Source organism: Microplitis demolitor, chromosome 8 (genome assembly GCF_026212275.2).
Source record: "Microplitis demolitor isolate Queensland-Clemson2020A chromosome 8, iyMicDemo2.1a, whole genome shotgun sequence".
NCBI classification, from domain to species: Eukaryota; Metazoa; Arthropoda; class Insecta; order Hymenoptera; family Braconidae; genus Microplitis; species Microplitis demolitor.
In genome coordinates this window covers 12,874,855-12,900,259 of record NC_068552.1, presented here as the reverse complement: position 1 = coordinate 12,900,259, position 25,405 = coordinate 12,874,855, and the positions used below count along the sequence as shown (strand labels likewise).

Genomic DNA, 25,405 nt, shown 5'->3' with positions numbered 1-25,405 from the left:
TGACTTATCACAACTAAGCATTCACAGTTGCTACTTCTATAAGTTTGTATTGCGAGAAATAAAATTATTTACTGATCAATACTGTAAATTTTGACTTATTTCAACTAAACATTCTTAGTTGCCATTCTTATGATTTAGTATTGCAAAAAACCAAATAATTTACTTAACTGTACAACAGACTCAGACCTATTGCAATCATACATTCACAGTTGCTACTTCTATAAGTTTTTATTGCGAGAAATAAAATTATTTACTGATCTATACTGCAGATTTTGACTTATTTCAACTAAACATTCTTAGTTGCCATTCTTATGATTTAGTATTGCAAAATACCAAATAATTTACTTAACTGTACAGCAGACTTAGACCTATTGCAACCATGCGTTCACAGTTGCTACTTCTATAAGTTTGTATTGCGAGAAATAAAATTATTTACTGATCAATACTGTAGATTTTGACTTATTTCAATTAAACATTCTTAGTTGCCATTCTTATAATTTAGTATTGCAAAAAACCAAATAATTTACTTAACTGTACAGCAGACTCAGACCTATTGCAACCATGCGTTCACAGTCGCTACTTCTATAAGTTTGTATTGCGAGAAATAAAATTATTTACTGATCAATACTGTAAATTTTGACTTATTTCAACTAAACATTCTTAGTTGCCATTCTTATGATTTAGTATTGCAAAAAACCAAATAATTTACTTAACTGTACAACAGACTCAGACCTATTGCAATCATACATTCACAGTTGCTACTTCTATAAGTTTTTATTGCGAGAAATAAAATTATTTACTGATCTATACTGCAGATTTTGACTTATTTCAACTAAACATTCTTAGTTGCCATTCTTATGATTTAGTATTGCAAAATACCAAATAATTTACTTAACTGTACAGCAGACTTAGACCTATTGCAACCATGCGTTCACAGTTGCTACTTCTATAAGTTTGTATTGCGAGAAATAAAATTATTTACTGATCAATACTGTAGATTTTGACTTATTTCAATTAAACATTCTTAGTTGCCATTCTTATAATTTAGTATTGCAAAAAAACAAATAATTTACTTAACTGTACAGCAGACTCAGACCTATTGCAACCATGCGTTCACAGTCGCTACTTCTATAAGTTTGTATTGCGAGAAATAAAATTATTTACTGATCTATACTGCAGATTTTGACTTATTTCAACTAAACAGTTTTTTTATTCAATAGTCAACATATTATATATCTGGTCGAGAATTCTGATTCACTTCAATAGAATTCAATGGGAAATTTTCGATAGAATCTTATTGGAATGAATCGGAAATTTCCGATGATAATATTAATTCCGATTGAAACCGATTCATTCGGATAAAACTCAATCGGATTTCTATCGGTCTCAATCGGAATCCTGAAACAGGAAGTTTTAAAAACCTGTCATATTCTTAAAAATGAAACAAATAGAAACTTTTTTATTTCTCGGTTGCTTTTGAATAAACTTTAAAAAAAATAGAAATAAATTATTCCAAGTAGTCTCCAGGGTCAACAAAATAACTTGATTTTAACTTTTCTGACTTATTTGACTTGCTTTTGACTTAATTAACTTGATTTTGACTGCTATAATGCTTTTGACTTAAATATGACTTTTTTAACTTAAAAATTTAACTCAAATCCAAGATAACGAGTCTTTAATTTGACTTGGTTGGCGTAAATGGGTACTCAGTAAGACAACTGAGTCGAAAGCAAATCAAAACCGAATGAATTTTCGTGTCTCAAAATATGAAGACACATTCGGTTTTGATTTGATTTAGACTTAGTTGTCTTACTTAGTACCCATTTACGCCTACCATGTCAAATTGAAGACTCGTTATCTTGGATTTGAGTTAAATTTTTAAGTTAAAAAAGTCATATTTAAGTCAAAAGAATTGTAGCAGCCAAAATCAAGTTAATTAAGTCAAACGCAAGTCAAATAAGTCAGAAAAGTTAAAATCAAGTTATTTTTTTGGACCCGGACTACTATTTTTCCCTATATTTTCTGAAAAAATCAAAATTTCCTTGAATACATCTCAGTACTTCAATATCTGAATTAGCTTTTCTACAGCTTATAAAATTATTTACATGCTCTTTCAAGTGCGTTACATATAAAAACTCTTAAATGATTTTTAGGTTCATGCAAAAATTCCAAATATTCATGAATATATTGATCTCTATATTTTTTATTAATAGTAATTGGTAATAACAGTCTTGACATCGAAATCTACAAGCCTGTTTTTTTCTTTTATAGCTAGGAAATAATATTTATTACAGAACAAACAAGTCATTCGAATATTCTTTGTAACTTAATTATTTTATCAAATCGCACTAGTTAACATTATTATTATTTAAAAATACTGTAATGAGAATACTAAATATAAGAAATGAAAACAATGAGGATATTTTTGTCGTCCTCAATATAAAAAGATAGAGCTATGTTATTTTGTTAAACACTAGATAACTTATACAAATTAAATTCTCTTTATATATATATATATATAGTTAACATAAATGCCAACAATATTAGATCTTACTTTTTTCATTTACATGTCATTTTAGTTTACTCATAAACTGGATTAGATAATTAAAATTATAGTATTTATTTGTTTACTGCGATACTTAAAATAATAATAGTGAATAAATTATGATATCACTATTTCGTAATTTTTGTATTGATATGTTATAATTGTAAGATTTGAAGTAAAAAGTAAGTATGTTTTTTATAATGTATGTTCACTAAAAGAAAAGTAAGTAAATTAAAAGTGATATCAACGCATGTGATTGTCATAAACAACAAATGCCTTATTATCTAATGGTAAATAAATATATATATATATATATATATATATATATATATATATATATATATATATATATATATATATATATATATATATATATATATATATAGTTAACACAAATGCAAACAATTTTAAATGCTACTTTTTTTGTAATTTCTGTGTCATTTGAGATTACTCATACATGAGATAATTAGACTTTTTTGTCACAACAAAATTATGGTATTTGTTTTTTTACTGCAATACTTAAAATAATAATAATAAATAAATTATGATATCACTGTTTCGTAATTTTTATATTGATGCATGTTATAATTCTAAGATTTGAAGTAAAATGTACGTATGTTTTTATATAATGTATATTCATTAAAAGAAAAGAAAGTAAATTAAAAGTGATGTTAAAACATGTGATTGTCGTAGGCAACATATGCATTATTATCTAATAACGTTACTATATTTCGCGGTTCATAAAAATGAAGAGTTTGATAAGTTATGAACTCATATTTATGCATTTTTTTGAGTTCGTAACTTTGTAAAAGATCATTTTTTTTTAAACTGCTGTAAATATTAACGATGAAAGCAACTTTACATTCATCTATTTGGCTAATTTTTTCTTTATATATGCTACATATACGACCATATACAGGTAAGTCACCTGTAGTAAGTTTAATAATAGTATCCGTATTGTACTTGATATTCTTAATTGTTACGCTTTTAATTTGAAAATAATTATCTAAATTAATATGTGCAATATTTATGTTATGAGATTTAAAATTTTTATCAAGATCTTCATAAGTAATTGATGCTTTAAAGCTTTCGTTGCTATAAAAAATTTTAGCTGAAGAGAGCTGTTGTTTTATAGCAATTGTTTTAGGTAAGTTTATTGTATTCATTGAAACTAATGCTCCTTTTTTAACTGGTTGATGTTTCGCCTCAAAACGCATGGACCAAATATGAATCAGCGGACCTACTATTTTCATAATTGTTGAATAATGTAACATAAAATGATGTTTAGGCTTCATAGTTTGTTTAAAAAGTTTTACATACAAAATATGATGTTGCTTAACAAGTGTATCAAGTAACTGTATATCATCGTCACAAATTTCTGTTTTTAGTACAAGACAAACTATTTGACGCAATAATAAGTTTAGTTTCCAAAGATTTATATTTTTACGGGGGACAAGATCAGCCATTATTAAAGAAGCATGTAAAATAAAATTTTTCATTTCAGCTGCTGTCATCTTTAGATATTTATTTGATAGTTGAGTAGGAGTTATAGCTGGTGGTTTATTGACATTATTAGGATAATTAAAATGAATAATTCTGAAATTTAGCTCATCTAGTGAAAATAATTTATGAACGGTAATTAATTCATATAAAATTAACCCCATATCATAATTACAAACCCCTTCGAAAAGATCGTGCATGATATCAACGCAATAATTTTCCGTTACATGGAATCCATCAACATTATTCCATATACAATTTTCTTTAACTCCAGTTTCTTTTACATCATTTTCTAAAAGATCTGCATTATAATTAATCTTATCACGTAACAAACAATTATTGATATTAGATTCTTGACAAGACATATTTTTATCAATTTTGCAAAACCTACAAAAGTAATTTGAATTAAAGCTGTTAGTAAATCCGAGCATTGTGTTCAAACCTAGATTATCTCCAATTATTAACGTTAGTTTAAAATAAATTTTTATTTTGGTTCCCTCTATATCTATATCTACGCCATCAGAAGATAAAGCATTCAATTGCTTAATGATATTGTCATACACAATTTTAGATCCAAATCTTTTTATGTCACTAGTGTACGCAATTTGAACAAGAAATATATTGCTAAGTTGAGATCGGAATTCCGGTGGTAAACAAGGTATAGAAAGATACATTGCCGTCATACTCTGAATACCTGCATGCGAACCTAAAGGGTTTCCCGATTCGAACGCATCTTCATAAATAAAAACGGGTAAATTTAAGCATGTGAGATTTGAAATTTTGGATTTCCAAAAATCTGTCTGGATTATATTTTCAATTTTTGTTTTAATTTCTAATGTTTTCATATAGTTCAGAGTCATTGTTAACACGTTTTTCATTTCAAAATAATTCTTCAAAAATTTTGCTAATGGTATAACAAATCCTTCGCATTTTACGAGCTCTATAACATTTATACGCAGTTCTTCGCGATAGCCATATATTACCGGAATAGGGTCTATGAAATAATTTCGTTCGCGTAATTCTTTGAGGAACATATGCTCAGTACTTATATTTACAAAACTTGATTGAAAATTATCAAACTGCTTGTAAACATCATTCGCAAGTGTTGGGTTAACTGATTTTATGATAAACGCTTTTAAAGAATTTATTTCATTACTATTTAAAATACTAGTATTAATTATTTTTATGATATTTTCTGCTTGACTACGAGTTAAACTCAAGTCACCATATAAATTTGTAGCAATACCTAAAGCATTCTTAAAGAAAGATGATTTGTTTGCTTCTAATGTAGTTATTAATTCATTTACGTTCAAGCTGCTGCAAGGTATATTGTGGATTGGAGAGTTTGATGACTCTGGTCTCGAATGACAAATCGGCTCGAAATTAACATCTTCATTATTACAACTAAGTGAACTATCTGAAAGATCTGATTTTTGATGACTTTTTTTATTATGATTGCGTAAGGAACTTAAACTGTTAAATGATCTACAGCATGCGCTTTCAGCACAGTTGTAAATTGCAACAAATCGTTTATGAATGTATCTAAAGTGATCTGGTATTGATTTTGCTAATACTATTTGATGACATTCTGGGCAAGAAGCTTTCAAAGTATCCATAGTGCTTTGTAATTATTATGCTAATTGATATTGTTAACTTAGTTCTTGAGTAATTTTTCATAAAGTTACAGTGTTTTAGAAACTACTAATAAGTAAATATTTTTTTAGACTCAGTATTTTAAAATTAATTAATATTAATACTATTATTTCAAAATTATTCATTAATTAATGATGAATTAAAAAAACAATTAAGTACTTTTTACTTTAAAACCGTTTATCTTTCTAAACTATAAAATAACTTAAACAATTAGTGTTTTATAAAATATTATAATTTTGACTTTTATAGTCTTCAATAAAGTGAAAATAATAATAAATGTTTTAAATCTTTGTCAAAGATTTGTTTCAATTAAAAATTGTTCATTATAAACTAAACAGTATCTATTTTAAAATAAGATTCTAATCATAACTTATATAATTTAAAATACCTCGAGGAAGAACAGCGTCTTAAAGAATATTCTAAATTATTCATAAGCTATTGAATCTTTTAATTATAACATTTAACGAATTATTTATGTCACAAATAAGGTAGCGTAGCGATCACCAGATAAAAATTAAAGTTGTAGTGTTTTAAAAACTACTAGTAAGTGAAATATTTTTGTAGTCTGAGTATTTCAAGATTAATGAATATTAATACTGGGTTTGAAATGGTTCATTAATTAATAATTATCAATTAAAGAAAAAATTAAGTACTTTTTACTTCAAAACCTTTTCATCGTTTATCTTTCTAAACTATAAAATAACTTAAGCAATTAGTATTTTATAAAATATTATAATTTTGACTTTTATAGTCTTCAATAAAGTGAAAATAATAATAGATGTTTTAAATCTTTGTCAAAGATTTGTTTCAATTAAAAATTGTTCATTATAAACTAAACAGTATCTATTTTAAAATAAGATTCGAATTATAACTTATATAATTTAAAATACCTCGAGGAAGAACAGCGTCTTAAAGAATATTCTAAATTATTCATAAGCTATTGAACCTTTTAATTATAACATTTAACGAATTATTTATGTCACAAATAAGGTAGCGTAGCGATCACCAGATAAAAATTAAAGTTGTAGTGTTTTAAAAACTACTAGTAAGTGAAATATTTTTGTAGTCTAAGTATTTCAAGATTAATGAATATTAATACTGGGTTTGCAATGGTTCATTAATTAATAATTATCAATTAAAGAAAAAATTAAGTACTTTTTACTTCAAAACCTTTTCATCGTTTATCTTTCTAAACTATAAAATAACTTAAGCAATTAGTATTTTATAAAATATTATAATTTGGACTTTTATAGTCTTCAATAAAGTGAAAATAATAATAAATGTTTTAAATCTTTGTCAAAGATTTGTTTCAATTAAAAATTGTTCATTATAAACTAAACAGTATCTATTTTAAAATAAGATTCGAATTATAACTTATATAATTTAAAATACCTCGAGGAAGAACAGCGTCTTAAAGAATATTCTAAATTATTCATAAGCTATTGAACCTTTTAATTATAACATTTAACGAATTATTTATGTCACAAATAAGGTAGCGTAGCGATCACCAGATAAAAATTAAAGTTGTAGTGTTTTAAAAACTACTAGTAAGTGAAAAATTTTTGTAGTCTAAGTATTTCAAGATTAATGAATATTAATACTGGGTTTGCAATGGTTCATTAATTAATAATTATCAATTAAAGAAAAAATTAAGTACTTTTTACTTCAAAACCTTTTCATCGTTTATCTTTCTAAACTATAAAATAACTTAAGCAATTAGTATTTTATAAAATATTATAATTTTGACTTTTATAGTCTTCAATAAAGTGAAAATAATAATAAATGTTTTAAATCTTTGTCAAAGATTTGTTTCAATTAAAAATTGTTCATTATAAACTAAACAGTATCTATTTTAAAATAAGATTCGAATTATAACTTGTATAATTTAAAATACCTCGAGGAAGAACAGCGTCTTAAAGAATATTCTAAATTATTCATAAGCTATTGAACCTTTTAATTATAACATTTAACGAATTATTTATGTCACAAATAAGGTAGCGTAACGTTCACAAGATAAAAATGAAGATTTTTTGAGTTTTTATAAACTATTGTTAAGATAAAATAAAACAAAAAGTTTCATTATTTTATCTAAGAAGTAATTAGCTATGCTGAAGATTGGTTACCTGATATTTAAAAAAAAATTATAGTCTCTTAAAAAATATTTGACAAGACAACAATTTCCCAAATTAAAGAAACTATTCCTTTCTTAATGAATCAATCTTCATTCACATCTGAATTATCTTCCGGTTCTAGAACTTCATTCGATGCTAAGTTTCGTAACACTTTTTGCAGTTTACTGACGCTTTGATAATTAATTTCCGAATTTTCGTTAGACTCTCTTTTTTTACTCTGAATGATGAAGATTTCCTTTTCTATAAATGACCAAACTTGAGCACTTGAAGTTGTGTACTGAGTATTAAGAGCAAAAGAAGCTTTCAAACAAAAATCAACTGCACTAGTAACACTATCACACTTGATTTTTTCATCATTTATGATTGTATAAGCCGCTACAATGTTCTCCAAAGGTCCCACAGCGATAACAAAAGGCTGACGTGTAATTTTATACTTGACACACAAAGTTTCTTGGGTTTTGATTGCATTATCTAATTGATCAATGGTCTGTAAAAGAACAAAAATTAATAACTGTAACAAGACCAAAAAAAAAAAAAAAAAAAAAAAATATCACTACGTACATTAATCCAAGTTATAAATCCATTAGCTTGTTCAGCATTAGATGGTCTCCACGCTTTTTTTACACCTACTTTCATTGATACTGGCTTCAATAAATAAGGCAACACTTGCCAAGCTAAAACTTCACGTGGTACTTGGTCAGTAGTAATAAAAAAATTCGTACACACTTTTTTAGATTTTGCGATTTGCAAAATTTGTTTGTGCAGTATCGGCCACCTATTCAATAATGCTTTAGGATCGGCAATGTCTAATAACTTAAAATCTAACTCTAACAATTCTTTCGCGAATGGTGTTCTGAGTTGCATATAATTTTCAAAGTAAAGGAAAATAGTATCAATGTTATCTCTTCGATACTCGTGAGTTTTTTCCCACAGATATAAAATTGTCTTTTTATCATCTAAAGACACGTTGGCTAATTGACGAATAAATACTTGACTGGATTCCACCAACTTCTGTTTTTTTTCTGATGCTTCTTTTACTTTTAATTTTTTAAATGTTGACCTATACTTGCTGGCAGTGTTAGTGATTCGGTTATATAATTTACCAGAAGGAGCTTTACGTTTATGGCCAAGTTGGTACCAATCTGTTACATTTTCATCAGGCCAAATAGCTTGAATTTCTTTTCTCCAGATTAAATATTGTTCTTTTGTTCCACTGCAATAAAAATAAAATATTTAAAATATCTAGAAATGCAAATTGCTAGCAGTTATTGTTTTTCAAAATTAATTAAAGAAGTTAAGGAAAGAGGCTGATGAATAAAAACTAATTATTTTAATAGCTTTTCGAGCTAAAAAGAAGTTCAATTTGATAAACTGAAAAAAAACAATACTGTTTTCAAGTTTCTGCGTGTTTGAATCCTCCCGAGTGTATATTTGTTCCATCATAGTAAAAATATACTCCAAGCAAGAAACATTTTCTTGATTTAAGAATTTTTATACTTATTTTAAGAAAATATTCTTGGTTGGAGTACATTATTACTAAGATTAAACAAATAATTTTCTCGGGAGGATTAAAACACGCAGATACTTGAAAACAGTATTTTTTTTTCAGTGTACGACTCTCCAAGAATACAAAAAGTTGAAAGTAATCATTGAGGATCCCTAGACAGCATTCAAGTTGAAATGACTGTTTTACGACGTCTTCTTGAAGGTGTCATTTTTAAGAACTCATAATTAATATTTCTTAAAGACTCCATAAATAAGACAGCAGTCTTGTGACTCATCAAGACGTCATTTTGCTATCTGGGTTCCCGAATTTTTAGGAAATCGACGATTTTCTTAGTGGAAAGTTGAAGAAGGTTTTGTACTACTTACTATATTCCTTTATTCTGAGATATTATATGATCCCCAATAATCTTCGCTAACTCGTCAGCATTCTCGGTTAAATGTGACTGATCAAGAATGCATTTTCCTTGGACTGATGACTTTAAAAGACTTTTCAATTGATTTCCAGGCACATATGCAATTTCTACTGGTGCCCTTGGTTCCTATAAAAACAATGTAAATTTAATTTTTATTTCTTCTATCAGCTAAAATAAAGTGTAAGCCTTTAGTAAAAACATTAATGATATTTGTCATAACAGATACGTACAAGCTCTTTTAATAACTGCTTCCTATTAAGTATAAATCGATGACGATCTCCATAAAGAGGAATGAGTTCTTTAATGTGATCATCTGGCATTTGTAGTAATACATCTTTGGTTATTTTTTCTCCTAGTGAAGGTGAATTTGGAAATTTGAAGGATATTTATTACTATCAATAATAATAATAATAATAATAATAATACAAATAATTTATTTGTATTATAAAAGTATTACAAATAAATCTTAAACTCTTGGAAATCAACCCTATACAATATTTAAAACTTGATGAGTAATAAATAGGTGTAATATTATTTATTTTCAAAGACTAATCTGCAAAAGAATTTTTTTTTTTATTTAATATGAAAAAGAACAAAAAATAAGTTCTGTAAAGAATCTATTTTCGAACCAAATTAGTTAAAGAACTGAACGCTGAAGAGCTATATCGATATACTCGAGTAAATTATATTTTTTTTATCAATATATGTTTATTGTTTTCCTACTACTATTAGCATTTTTCTATGATATATAAATAATAAAGTAATCTTTAATAATTTAACAATGTGTACGATTATTGGTAATGTCACAGTTCATAACATAAATGGCACGTGGCCCAATTGGGACGATAGCCAAAAGAAAAAACATAAATTAAAAAAATGAATTAGTATGTCAATAATGGGATTCTTATTAATAATAGAGGCTAATACTTTGCGTTAAAAAAAATACTATTTCTGATTTCATTAAGAACAACTAATAAGTAAGGTAAAAGCCCCTATACCCGCCCAGTACCATTAGTCGTTCACTTAAACTGTTTAAAGCGTTTTTTTCTAATTTTTATAAAAAAAATCTTAACTAAAAAAATTATTATTGATAAAAAATTATTTGTGAGTCTAAATATGTTAAAACATAATGCATCAAATAATTTTATAATAAATTATAATAAATCGGACTGACTATTTCTTATAAAATATATTTTTAAAATTTAATAAGTTTTATACTATGAAAAAATAAAGTGTTGATTGAATAATGGTACGTGACAACTTTCAGTGAGCAACTACGGGTAAACTCAAGGATCTTATTTCAAAAATTTACAGACATCAATTATCAACATTATTCTTCAAGCTAAAATTTTATTCTAATACTAAACACTACAAAAAATAACTATAAAAAAATATGATTATTCATTTTATTTGTTAATTTATATTAAGTGATTTTATCTCACTCCAATGAAAAGTGAGCTGGTATAGGGGCTTTTACCTTATGACCTTATTTTACTAACTTAAATATCAACACCTGGCACTTACGTTCGAAAATATCAACATATTCTTGAAGATTCCATTGAATCAATGTGTTTCTGAGGAAATAAGCCTCATGAGTATCATTTTCGACATAAGATGCAGTTGATGACAATTGATTGGAAGTTGATGCTGCATCAGCCGTTGAAGACGAAGTAGATAGATTTTGGTTGGCCACGTTTAATAAATTTCTCCGTTCAGGATCTGCCATTTTACAGTAAATCCTGTGGAAAAAGTCCATAAAAATTTTATAAAATGTAAACTAATGCATACATAAGACCTCTATTGGATCTCACAGATTTAAGATCTTAAGGGGATCTTATACATACATTTGTCACTATTTTGTAAATTTCAATAAACTTTTTTCACAGAGAAGAATTACAAGATTACGAACTGCAGATCATTTGATATTCTTCAAAAGTGCCAGTAGTAACTTAGCTGTAATTCCAGCTTTTTACTTGTGTCCGCTGAGGAAGTCATTTTTCCCATGAAATTGACATTTACTGACTTGCGGAACGTAAACCAATGAAAGTACACTGGAAACTTTAATAGGATTTCATAGGAAATTATATTCCCTTCAAAAAAAGTCCTATGAGTCAAGTCGCTAAAGTCCATAGTTTCCAAGTTATAGTGACATTAATAATTTTAAAAATTAAATATCAATTGTCATTTTTTTTTTTTTTTTATTATATTTTCCAAATTATTGAAATGACTATAGCTCGGAAACTATGGGCTCTGATGACTTGACTCATAAAACTTTTTTTGAGGGGAATGAAATTTCCTATAAAATTCTCGTTAACATTTTTAGTGTGCATTAATTGGTTAACTTTTTGCAAGCCAGTAAAGGTCAACTTCAAAGGAAAAATAACTTCCGCAACGGACACAAGTGAAACAGCTGAAATGACAGCCAAGTTACTACGGTCACTTTTGAAAAACACCAAATGCCTTACAATTTGAGACCAAAACCGCGTCGATATCATAAAACGCAGCTGAGTATTAGAGAGTTAAAAAAAAATTCATTTAATTTACGTGTATTTTAAATGGGAAATCTTTGAAATCAAATGAAAAGTACTGGATTAGAATTAAAAGCTCAAAATTGGCAGAAATTTTTGTTTTAGCATAAAAAACAATATTTTGCTTGATGAGCAGCAAAAAATATACTTTCGCCGAATACGAAACACCCTATTATATAAATATTTATATGTTCATTAAAATTTATAAAACTTATAATACCTTTGTCATAAATACCTTAAAACATTCTAGCTCTACAAAGTCAAGTGACTTTTGTATTAATTAATAGTAAATTTTGATAATAAATTCGAAACAAGTAAAATTTCAAAACATAAGAACTTTGAAACGTTATTCACGGACTAACTGGGCTGAATGTCGACCGGCGTCTAGCCTACTACTGAAACAAACCGAAGTTATAAACCAGGAGCGTATCATGTGATGGCACGACGGTAATATTTCTATGACATTAAAAATCCAGAGAAAAATTCTTTACGCAAATTTTTATCGATTTTAAATATGTTTGGTAGTTGTTTCGAGAAATATTTTTTTCATATTTTTATTAATTTTGAATTTAATTAGCATAATATTATTTAAGAATTTAATAATAAATTAAATGGCGTAAGTAAATGTATAGTTTTTTTTTTCTGATATTATGTACACAGTTTAGAATAAAATCTTATTTGGAATATTTTTTAAGTCGTCGTTGCGTCAAAAATTACTATAGGAACGTTCTCGGCACTTGTGTATCTTAGCCTGTCACCAAAGACTCGGATCGAGTATGCACGCGTGACTGATACTCGTGATCGTAAGCGGCGAAGTTACAAAATTAACAAATTTTTAACGTTGAACAAAATATTATTTAAAAATTATACTATTTCAATGCGCAAAATATTCAATTTTTCAAATACGATCTGTGATACTTGTAAAAATAGGCAAGATATCACAATGACAACAATAGTGTCGCAATCGTAAAATCAGCAAAAGCAGTTCCTCTCAACAAACCGGATGTTAACAGTACCAGCGACACTACTGTGATGCGATGCGAGCGGGAATTTTAAGTAACATGGCGTCGCGACGTTAATACCTTTTAAGTTCTTTTAAGTTATTTTTTTCTATCAATTTAATTTTATACATCTATTTAATTCAAGAAAAAATAATATAATCATATAGGAAATAAAAGCGAGTTAATAAAAAATGTTTTCCAGTATTATTCTGTTATGATAAATTGTGAATTTTTGAAACAAAATTTAACCCTTTTTCAATTAAAATTTTAGTAATTGTAAACCAACAACATTGCGCGAAACGATCAAATTTCTATACAAAAATTAATAAATCACCAATTATTTATTCTCAATATCACAATCGCAGCTTTCGTAAAGAAAAAATTTATTTCATTAAATGCGTTTAATATCGAGAATTTTCTTAAAAACAAAAGAAGAACTGCGTCTTTCCGCGACACTACTAATATGTCAGCAAAGAAAGCGCAAGCGACCTTACACCAATGAAATTAGCGGGCTTTGTATTTGTGTAGACTAAATTTATTCCGTTATTATTAATTATTTTGGTTCCCACTGACAAACGATGATTCAAACGCAATTTTAAAATTGCGTGTATCGAATAAGATAATAAAGAACGGATTTATATAACTATATAAATATATATATATATACATACATGTGTATGAATATGAATGTTGATCAAAATTTATAAAAATTAAAATACCTTTGTCATAAATACCTCAAAATATTGTAGTTCTACAAAATCAAGAGACTTTTGTATCAATTAATAGTAAATTTTGATAATAAATTCAACACAAGTAAAATTTTGAAACATAAGAACTTTGAAACGTTATTCACGGACTAACCAAGCTAAATGTCGACCGGCGTCTGTTTTACTACTGAAACAAACCGAAGTTATAAACCAGGAGCGTATCATGTGATGGCACGACGATAATATTTCTTCGACATTAAAAAGCGAGAGAAAAATTCTTAACACAAATTTTTAACGATTTTACATATGTTTGGTAGTTTTTTCGAGAAATATTTTTTTCATATTTTTATTAATTTTGAATTTAATTAGCATAATATTATTTAAGAATTTAATAATAAATTGAATGGTGTAAGTAATTCTATAGTTTTTTTTTCTGACATAATGTACACAGTTTATAATAAAATCTTATTTGGAATATTTTTTAAGTCGTCGTTGCGTCAAAAATTACTATAGGAACGTTCTCGGCACTTGTGTATCTTAGCCTGTCACCAAAGACTCGGATCGAGTATGCACGCGTGACTGATACTCGTGATCGTAAGCGGCGAAGTTACAAAATTAACAAATTTTTAACGTTGAACAAAATATTATTTAAAAATTATACTATTTCAATGCGCAAAATATTCAATTTTTCAAATACGATCTGTGATACTTGTAAAAATAGGCAAGATATCACAATGACAACAATAGTGTCGCAATCGTAAAAGCAGCAAAAGCAGTTCCTCTCAACAAACCGGATGTTAACAGTACCAGCGACACTACTGTGATGCGATGCGAGCGGGAATTTTAAGTAACATGGCGTCGCGACGTTAATACCTTTTACGTTCTTTTAAGTTATTTTTTTCTATCAATTTAATTTTATACATCTATTTAATTCAAGAAAAAATAATATAATCATATAGGAAATAAAAGCGAGTTAATAAAAAATGTTTTCCAGTATTATTCTGTTATGATAAATTGTGAATTTTTGAAACAAAATTTAACCCTTTTTCAATTAAAATTTTAGTAATTGTAAACCAACAACATTGCGCGAAACGATCAAATTTCTATACAAAAATTAATAAATCACCAATTATTTATTCTCAATATCACAATCGCAGCTTTCGTAAAGAAAAAATTTATTTCATTAAATGCGTTTAATATCGAGAATTTTCTTAAAAACAAAAGAAGAACTGCGTCTTTCCGCGACACTACTAATATGTCAGCAAAGAAAGCGCAAGCGACCTTACACCAATGAAATTAGCGGGCTTTGTATTTGTGTAGACTAAATTTATTCCGTTATTATTAATTATTTTGGTTCCCACTGACAAACGATGATTCAAACGCAATTTTAAAATTGCGTGTATCGAATAAGATAATAAAGAACGGATTTATATAACTATATAAATATATATATATATACATACATGTGTATGAATATGAATGTTGATCAAAATTTATAAAAATTAAAATACCTTTGTCATAAATACCTCAAAATATTGTAGTTCTACAAAATCAAGAGACTTTTGTATCAATTAATAGTAAATTTTGATAATAAATTCAACACAAGTAAAATTTTAAAACATAAGAACTTTGAAACGTTATTCACGGACTAACCAAGCTAAATGTCGACCGGCGTCTGGTTTACTACTGAAACAAACCGAAGTTATAAACCAGGAGCGTATCATGTGATGGCACGACGATAATATTTCTTCGACATTAAAAAGCGAGAGAAAAATTCTTAACACAAATTTTTAACGATTTTACATATGTTTGGTAGTTTTTTCGAGAAATATTTTTTTCATATTTTTATTAATTTTGAATTTAATTAGCATAATATTATTTAGGAATTTAATAATAAATTAAATGGCGTAAGTAAATGTATAGTTTTTTTTTCTGACATTCTGTACACAGTTTAGAATAAAATCTTATTTGGAATATTTTTTAAGTCGTCGTTGCGTCAAAAATTACTATAGGAACGTTCTCGGCACTTGTGTATCTTAGCCTGTCACCAAAGACTCGGATCGAGTATGCACGCGTGACTGATACTCGTGATCGTAAGCGGCGAAGTTACAAAATTAACAAATTTTTAACGTTGAACAAAATATTATTTAAAAATTATACTATTTCAATGCGCAAAATATTCAATTTTTCAAATACGATCTGTGATACTTGTAAAAATAGGCAAGATATCACAATGACAACAATAGTGTCGCAATCGTAAAATCAGCAAAAGCAGTTCCTCTCAACAAACCGGATGTTAACAGTACCAGCGACACTACTGTGATGCGATGCGAGCGGGAATTTTAAGTAACATGGCGTCGCGACGTTAATACCTTTTACGTTCTTTTAAGTAATTTTTTTTTATCAATATAATTTTATACATCTATTTAATTAAAAAAAAAAAAAAATGTTTTTCATCATTGATTGAGTACAAAACTATCCTTAAAATAGGAGTCCACTCTATTTCACTACTTCAAATCTCCACGACAAAGACAGTACTATTTTATCATAAAGAATTGTGAATTTTTGAACCAAAGTTTAACCCTTTTTTAAATTCCAATTTTAGTAATTTTAAACCAACAACATTGCGCGAAACGATCAAATTTCTATACAAAAATTAATGAATCACCAATTATTTATTCTCAATATCACAATTGCAGCTTTCGTAAAGAAAAAATTTATTTCATTAAATGCGTTTAATATTGAGAATTTTCTTAAAAACAAAAGAAAAACTGCGTCTTTCCGCGACACTACTAATATGTCAGCAAAGAAAGCGCAAGCGACCTTACACCAATGAAATTAGCGGGCTTTGTATTTGTGTAGACTAAATTTATTCCGTTATTATTAATTATTTTGGTTCCCACTGACAAACGATGATTCAAACGCAATTTTAAAATTGCGTGTATCGAATAAATAATAAAGAACGGATTTATATAACTATATAAATATATATATATACATACATATGTATGAATATGAATGTTGATCAAAATTTATAAAAATTAAAATACCTTTGTCATAAATACCTCAAAATATTGTAGTTCTACAAAATCAAGTGACTTTTGTATCAATTAATAGTAAATTTTGATAATAAATTCAACACAAGTAAAATTTTGAAACATAAGAACTTTGAAACGTTATTCACGGACTTACTGGGCTGAATGTCGACCGGCGTCTAGCCTACTACTGAAACAAACCGAAGTTATAAACCAGGAGCGTATCATGTGATGGCACGACGATAATATTTCTTCGACATTAAAAAGCGAGAGAAAAATTCTTAACACAAATTTTTAACGATTTTACATATGTTTGGTAGTTTTTTCGAGAAATATTTTTTTCATATTTTTATTAATTTTGAATTTAATTAGCATAATATTATTTAAGAATTTAATAATAAATTAAATGGCGTAAGTAAATGTATAGTTTTTTTTTCTGACATTATGTACACAGTTTAGAATAAAATCTTATTTGGAATATTTTTTAAGTCGTCGTTGCGTCAAAAATTACTATAGGAACGTTCTCGGCACTTGTGTATCTTAGCCTGTCACCAAAGACTCTGATCGAGTATGCACCGTGGACTGATTCCTAATTAGTTTATTTATTATCGAGAAAATGTTATTTGTTGACTATAAATATGAGCGTAAGTTATGATACTGAAGTTAGACGACGTCTAATAATTTTAGTATTTTTTCAAAAACTATAAATTTAAAAAAAAAAAAAACATTTTCAATAATTGCACTTATAGTTCTTTTAATTTTCTACATGTGTGTTTTTTTTTTTTTTTTTTTTTTTTTTTTTTTAATGAAATGGTTGAAAAAAAATTTCAAAATTTTTTAATTGTCTGCTAACTTCAGGATCATGTGTAAGTTATCAATAAAACTTGACTGATCTATATTATATCGAAATGTAGATAATTGGAAAGAGTTTTTCTTTATATCAATTTATTTTTATTATAAGTATTTAATAAAATTACGTACCTTATTGTAGATTAATGATTAAGTTTTAATATTGGCACTTTGCATTCACTCTAACTATTGAAATTGCGCGCGTTAGATTTTACAGATTCACAGCGTTTCCAGAGTTACCAATGCGTTCACGCATGCGTCACTTTTTGGCTGATCTCACGGTAGAGAATAATAGTTATAGTAGCTTGTGCTTTCGTTTTGTAAGGAGGTTATCTACAAATGTAATTTAAGATTCTTAATTTTTCTTATTAAAAAGTAATATAAACATTTTATTATGGAACTCTGTCCAGAAGATATGGACTTAAACGTCATATTAGACAATTATATTCTTCGTGATCAGGAAAAATCAATTGTCAAGGATAAGTTATCTGCAATGAAATTAAAAATATCAAATGTTTTACCTGCTTGTTACCGAAGACCACTTGGTGAAAAACGGTATTTCCTACCGATTGAAAAACCAAATCTTCGAGAGTATCCGAAACTCAAAAATGATAAAGGCGAGTTTATTTTAAATTTAATTTTGACTCCTTTACCGCTGAATGTGACTCAAGCGGAGATTGAGTACTTACTCCGTAATACTAGAGTATCTTATGAATCAGTGAGAGTTATTAAACGTCATAAAAGAGCTATGGCGTTTGTAAAAGTAAAAAATTTACGTGCTTCTCTTCGATTTCAACTTAACGGAAGAGAATGTGTATACATATTAAGAAATTCGTTTATTGCCCGAGTTATACCAGCGCATATACAAACAGAGTCTTCAACTTTGACTCCAGTCATCGGTCGACTAAATGATGAAGATAAGTTCAGCACGATACCTGAACCAGCCTTTAGTAAAATTGTAAACTATCTGGAATTTAAAGATCAAGTATCTCTTATGCTAACCTCAAAATTTTTGACCGATAAAATTTGGAAAGTCAAAAAAAATTTAGAAGTTATCGCTAACAATCATAAAAATACGCAATGTATTCCATTTTATGTATTGCAGTACTATTTATCCCCGTTCAACGCAGGTTTAATGTATTATTTTGAGAAAATATTATTGTCTGATCCAATCCAGTGTCAACAATTGAACATGGATTTGTCGCCATTGATAATTCCAAAATATAAAAATTGTAGCACGTTAACAGAACTTGATTTATCAGCGGTTAAAATCTCATCAATGGCAATCGAAGATTTAAAAAATTTCTCTAATTTAACTTCACTGAAAATTGGAGCTACTACTGGGTCTTGCGATTATCAAATAAAAAGCTTATTTAAATATACGTCAACGAAAAATACACTTATCACATTTGGTGTTTATAACAATATATATTTTTGTGGATCATCACTTGCAAGCAGTACAGCATTGAATATAAAAAATTTATTCTTGGTTTATTGCCTGAAACTTCATCTCAGAGAAATACAGAAGGTATATAAATTAAAAAAATATTTACATATTAAAATGAGTTCTGTTAGTCTCAGAAATTGAATAAATTCAAACCAACCTTACATTTTTTGCTTATAGTTTATCACCAGTTGTAAAACATTAGATGTCCTACGCATTGAGAGATGCTCACATGTCGATAACACCCATTGTTTTTCTCAGTTGTTTCAAAATTTGGAAAATTCCGAATTAAAAAGAATTGAACTAATAAATAGCTCAACTCATGTTCACCACTATTTTGGTTTTCAATTCCCATATTGGGAAAATCCTGCTATAAATTTAAAACATTTATCTATCACCGGTTTTGACAGGATCGATCCAGGTGTTATTGATGTAATAATAAAAAACTGTCCTATTCTAGAGGAATTGAATATAATTGGTTTGTACTAATATGTATAATAGTAGTGTTTTAAGTTGTAAAATTATTCACGACAATGAATTAAAATTTATCTTTACATTTTAGATTTCGATTTACAAAAATATTCTATCGAATTTTCATTAGCGAATAACTTGAAAAGCATAAGCTTGGTAAATGTAATTAACATCAATAAAGACTTTTGGAAAACCAAAATGCCAGCTGTGGAATTAGCTTGCTTCAGATTAAAACACATATCATGCAATGACATATCGTTATTTATTAAAGAAAATGCAGATAGTCTGGTTGAGATCAATGTGCTTGAAAACTCTCTATATAATCTTGCAATGTTAAGTGACATGGAAGCACAAGAAAATTTATATACATGGAAAAATCCAGTAAAAGTAATTGTAGCTAATAAATTTATATATAAATTGCAAAAATCAAGGTCATACTTATATAAAAATATTTTCCCTGTGAACCCGTTGGTAAAATTCGTAAATAAATCGTCATTATATCAGGTAAAATATATTTGACTCAAAATTAAGTAATATGTGCATTGAAATGTAATAAATTTCATTTATATTTTTGTAGGAATTGAAATTATCACCAAAAACACTCATCGAGTATAAGCGATTTTATCCTTAGCGTCTGTTAAAGTAAACTCTTCATTCCAATAAATCTTTACTCGTAGGTTATGATATAATGAAAACTTATTTTATTTATATTTTTTTAATTATAATAAAATTTATTATGTAATGATTTTATTTCTTTTTCTTGTAAGAAATTCATTTTTTTTTTGTTCAGGGAAATTAGAATAAGTCTACATAAATATTTAAACAGGAAATAATATCTGTTGTTAGTGGCTTGTAAATTATTCAAAAAGTAAAAAAAACATTTTTTTTGGATTGTCCTTTTTTTTTTACATAACTCATAAACCACTTGACTGATTTGTCTAATATGATCGAAGTACCTAATGGTTGATAATACCACAAGAACTAAATTCACGTACAAACGAAGTTCGCCAATAATTAGCGAAGATTACTGAACGATTACCGTCCGATGCAGAGTAAAAATTATAGAAATTGAAAGTGAATTTCATTGGAATAACGAATTAATTTTCACCAACACTCATTGACGTTCGTGGAATAAACATATCATCGAATAAGACATTTCTTAAAGTATTTTTAAGATTTCTGGATGAATGAATTTTTTTAAAGGATGTAATAGATACTTTGATATTCAAAAAAAAGTAATTGGAAAATAAGTTTGAAAAAATTTTTGTCGTTCAATTATTATTCGATATTTCAAAAACGAATGAGCCGATTGAGATCTGCGACACGGCATTTAAAAGGGTTGATTGAGACTTAGATCTGATTAGTTTTTGGATTTGGTCGTTTTAATCATTTTAAAGATATTTCAAAAATAAAAATTAAAAAAAAATTTTACTTTTTCGTTTTTTTAAAAAAACTTTTAAATGGTCCATTCAATTGATTTTTAATTTCTGTTCCGAACGGTGCACACCGCTTTAAAACTTATCTGAGATTCTAAAATAAAGCAGTCAATTTTCAAATTCTTTTATCCTATAAAATTGGATCAAATCTTCTAGAACGCTCAATAGAAATTGATATTTGTTAAATAAATATCGATTTTTAAGTATCTTGGAGTCCTAAAATAAAACCGATAAAAAAAAATTAAATAAAAACTTATGGTGTTTGTATTTTCAACTCTTAAAGTCACGAAAATGAGCCATGATTTAAAGTTTTGAGTCCGAGGGGCTTAATGTGGAGATCGTCATATTTTATAGTTCAAAGAGCTTAAGACAGAAACGTATTATTTACTGAGTTCGTAGAGCTCAATAACAAACATATACATACAATTTGAAGCGTTTTGAGCCATTAAGTTATGCTCATTCTAATAATCTAATAATTGGACTCTGATAAGCGACAGTTTATTATGTTTCAGACAAATCAGAAGTGCTTCACACTCATTCTCAACAGAGCCCACTTATTACAGTAATTAGAAATCGTTTCCTTGGGAAGCTATGATAATATAGTATAGTTAATGATTATATCAGTAGTAAAAGGAACTAAATATATACAGTTATATAAACCGACAACTATGCTATTAGTTAAATCAACTATTAAAATTATTTTGTTTTACTATTTAATATTAAATAAATCAAAATGGTTGCAGGTACTTATTTCTGTTTTGCATTACACTGAAGCAGTTGTACATTATTTAAATATAAATATATTGTTAGAGTTACTACATGTTGACAGTCCTCATAACTATATTTTCCTTTGAATTTGTTTTTATACTCGATGGTTAGTCAGCAGAAATATCCTACAATTGTTAAATAAACTTGAAAATGACTGTTTAGGGAACTAAGATGAAATAGTACAGTTGATGCTTTTATCAGTAGTAAAAGGAACTAAATACATACAGTTATATAAACCGACAACTATGCTATTAATTAAATCAACTATTGAAATTATTTTTTCCAACTATTTAATATTAAATGAATCAAAATAGTTGCAAGTACTTATTTCTTTGTTGCATTACACTGAAGCAGTTGTACATTATTTAAATATAAATATATTGTTAGAGTTACTACATGTTGACAGTCCTCATAACTATATTTTCCTTTGAATTTGTTTTTATACTCGATGGTTAGTCAGCAGAAATATCCTACAATTGTTAAATAAACTTGAAATTGACTGTTTAGGGAACTAAGATGAAATAGTACAGTTGATACTTTTATCAGTAGTAAAAGGAACTAAATACATACAGTTATATAAACCGACAACTATGCTATTAGTTAAATCAACTATTGAAATTATTTTTTCCAACTATTTAATATTAAATGAATCAAAATAGTTGCAAGTACTTATTTCTTTGTTGCATTACACTGAAGCAGTTGTACATTATTTAAATATAAATATATTGTTAGCGTTACTACATGTTGACAGTCCTCATAACTATATTTTCCTTTGAATTTGTTTTTATACTCGATGGTTAGTCAGCAGAAATATCCTACAATTGTTAAATAAACTTGAAATTGACTGTTAAGGGAACTAAGATGAAATAGTACAGTTGATACTTTTATCAGTAGTAAAAGGAACTAAATACATACAGTTATATAAACCGACAACTATGCTATTAGTTAAATCAACTATTGAAATTATTTTTTCCAACTATTTAATATTAAATGAATCAAAATAGTTGCAAGTACTTATTTCTTTGTTGCATTACACTGAAGCAGTTGTACATTATTTAAATATAAATATATTGTTAGAGTTACTACATGTTGACAGTCCTCATAACTATATTTTCCTTTGAATTTGTTTTTATACTCGATGGTTAGTCAGCAGAAATATCCTACAATTGTTAAATAAACTTGAAATTGACTGTTTAGGGAACTAAGATGAAATAGTACAGTTGATACTTTTATCAGTAGTAAAAGGAACTAAATACATACAGTTATATAAACCGACAACTATGCTATTAGTTAAATCAACTATTGAAATTATTTTTTCCAACTATTTAATATTAAATGAATCAAAATAGTTGCAAGTACTTATTTCTTTGTTGCATTACACTGAAGCAGTTGTACATTATTTAAATATAAATATATTGTTAGAGTTACTACATGTTGACAGTCCTCATAACTATATTTTCCTTTGAATTTGTTTTTATACTCGATGGTTAGTCAGCAGAAATATCCTACAATTGTTAAATAAACTTGAAATTGACTGTTAAGGGAACTAAGATGAAATAGTACAGTTGATACTTTTATCAGTAGTAAAAGGAACTAAATACATACAGTTATATAAACCGACAACTATGCTATTAGTTAAATCAACTATTGAAATTATTTTTTCCAACTATTTAATATTAAATGAATCAAAATAGTTGCAAGTACTTATTTCTTTGTTGCATTACACTGAAGCAGTTGTACATTATTTAAATATAAATATATTGTTAGAGTTACTACATGTTGACAGTCCTCATAACTATATTTTCCTTTGAATTTGTTTTTATACTCGATGGTTAGTCAGCAGAAATATCCTACAATTGTTAAATAAACTTGAAATTGACTGTTTAGGGAACTAAGATGAAATAGTACAGTTGATACTTTTATCAGTAGTAAAAGGAACTAAATACATACAGTTATATAAACCGACAACTATGCTATTAGTTAAATCAACTATTGAAATTATTTTTTCCAACTATTTAATATTAAATGAATCAAAATAGTTGCAAGTACTTATTTCTTTGTTGCATTACACTGAAGCAGTTGTACATTATTTAAATATAAATATATTGTTAGAGTTACTACATGTTGACAGTCCTCATAACTATATTTTCCTTTGAATTTGTTTTTATACTCGATGGTTAGTCAGCAGAAATATCCTACAATTGTTAAATAAACTTGAAATTGACTGTTAAGGGAACTAAGATGAAATAGTACAGTTGATACTTTTATCAGTAGTAAAAGGAACTAAATACATACAGTTATATAAACCGACAACTATGCTATTAGTTAAATCAACTATTGAAATTATTTTTTCCAACTATTTAATATTAAATGAATCAAAATAGTTGCAAGTACTTATTTCTTTGTTGCATTACACTGAAGCAGTTGTACATTATTTAAATATAAATATATTGTTAGAGTTACTACATGTTGACAGTCCTCATAACTATATTTTCCTTTGAATTTGTTTTTATACTCGATGGTTAGTCAGCAGAAATATCCTACAATTGTTAAATAAACTTGAAATTGACTGTTAAGGGAACTAAGATGAAATAGTACAGTTGATACTTTTATCAGTAGTAAAAGGAACTAAATACATACAGTTATATAAACCGACAACTATGCTATTAGTTAAATCAACTATTAAAATTATTTTTTTCAACTATTTAATATTAAATAAATCAAAATAGTTGCAGGTACTTATTTCTTTGTTGCATTACACTGAAGCAGTTGTACATTATTTAAATATAAATATATTGTTAGAGTTACTACATGTTGACAGTCCTCATAACTATATTTTCCTTTGAATTTGTTTTTATACTCGATGGTTAGTCAGCAGAAATATCCTACAATTGTTAAATAAACTTGAAATTGACTGTTTCGGGAACTAAGATGAAATAGTACAGTTGATACTTTTATCAGTAGTAAAAGGAACTAAACAAATTATATTGTATGAGACGACAACTAAACTCTTAATCGAGTCAACTATTGAGATTATTTATACGAACTATCACACAGTCACTAAGCTAACATAGTTACTGTAACTAGTTCATGTTAATCGAGTTAATGATAAAGGTTATATTGTGTTCACTACTAAGCCTTGTTTTAAAAAATTGCAGTTTTGTAGTGACCATAATAAGGCAAAAATAGTTTCATAAGTTTAGTTAATGTAACTATTTTTTTGTGCTGATTCACACTAGTGCATAGTTCCAGTAACATTAAAAATTGGTTAGGGCCACTATTTTTCCATATCTGACGCTGATTAGTTAAGGCTACTAAGCACTTTTCTCTCAGTGCAGAGAATTGTGTTCATTTGACACAAAATAATCAATACAAAATATTTAACACGGACCGTTTTTAACACAGATACACAATATT

At 27.2% G+C, this 25,405-nt stretch overlaps 2 protein-coding genes across 2 annotated transcripts in view; both read left to right on the top strand.

Moving 5' to 3' along the window:
- The window catches only part of LOC103573956 (mannosyl-oligosaccharide 1,2-alpha-mannosidase IA), a 276,712-nt gene that overhangs the window by 35,677 nt on the left and 215,630 nt on the right, over positions 1-25,405 (top strand). The gene's annotated exons all lie outside the window — the stretch shown is intronic.
- On the top strand, positions 18,031-20,450 carry LOC128668369 (uncharacterized). The gene is made up of 4 exons (XM_053741017.1): positions 18,031-19,397; positions 19,494-19,791; positions 19,876-20,288; positions 20,362-20,450. The coding sequence occupies exons 1-4, from the start codon at positions 18,264-18,266 to the stop codon at positions 20,413-20,415; spliced, it is 1,899 nt and encodes a 632-aa protein (XP_053596992.1). The 5' UTR covers positions 18,031-18,263; the 3' UTR covers positions 20,416-20,450.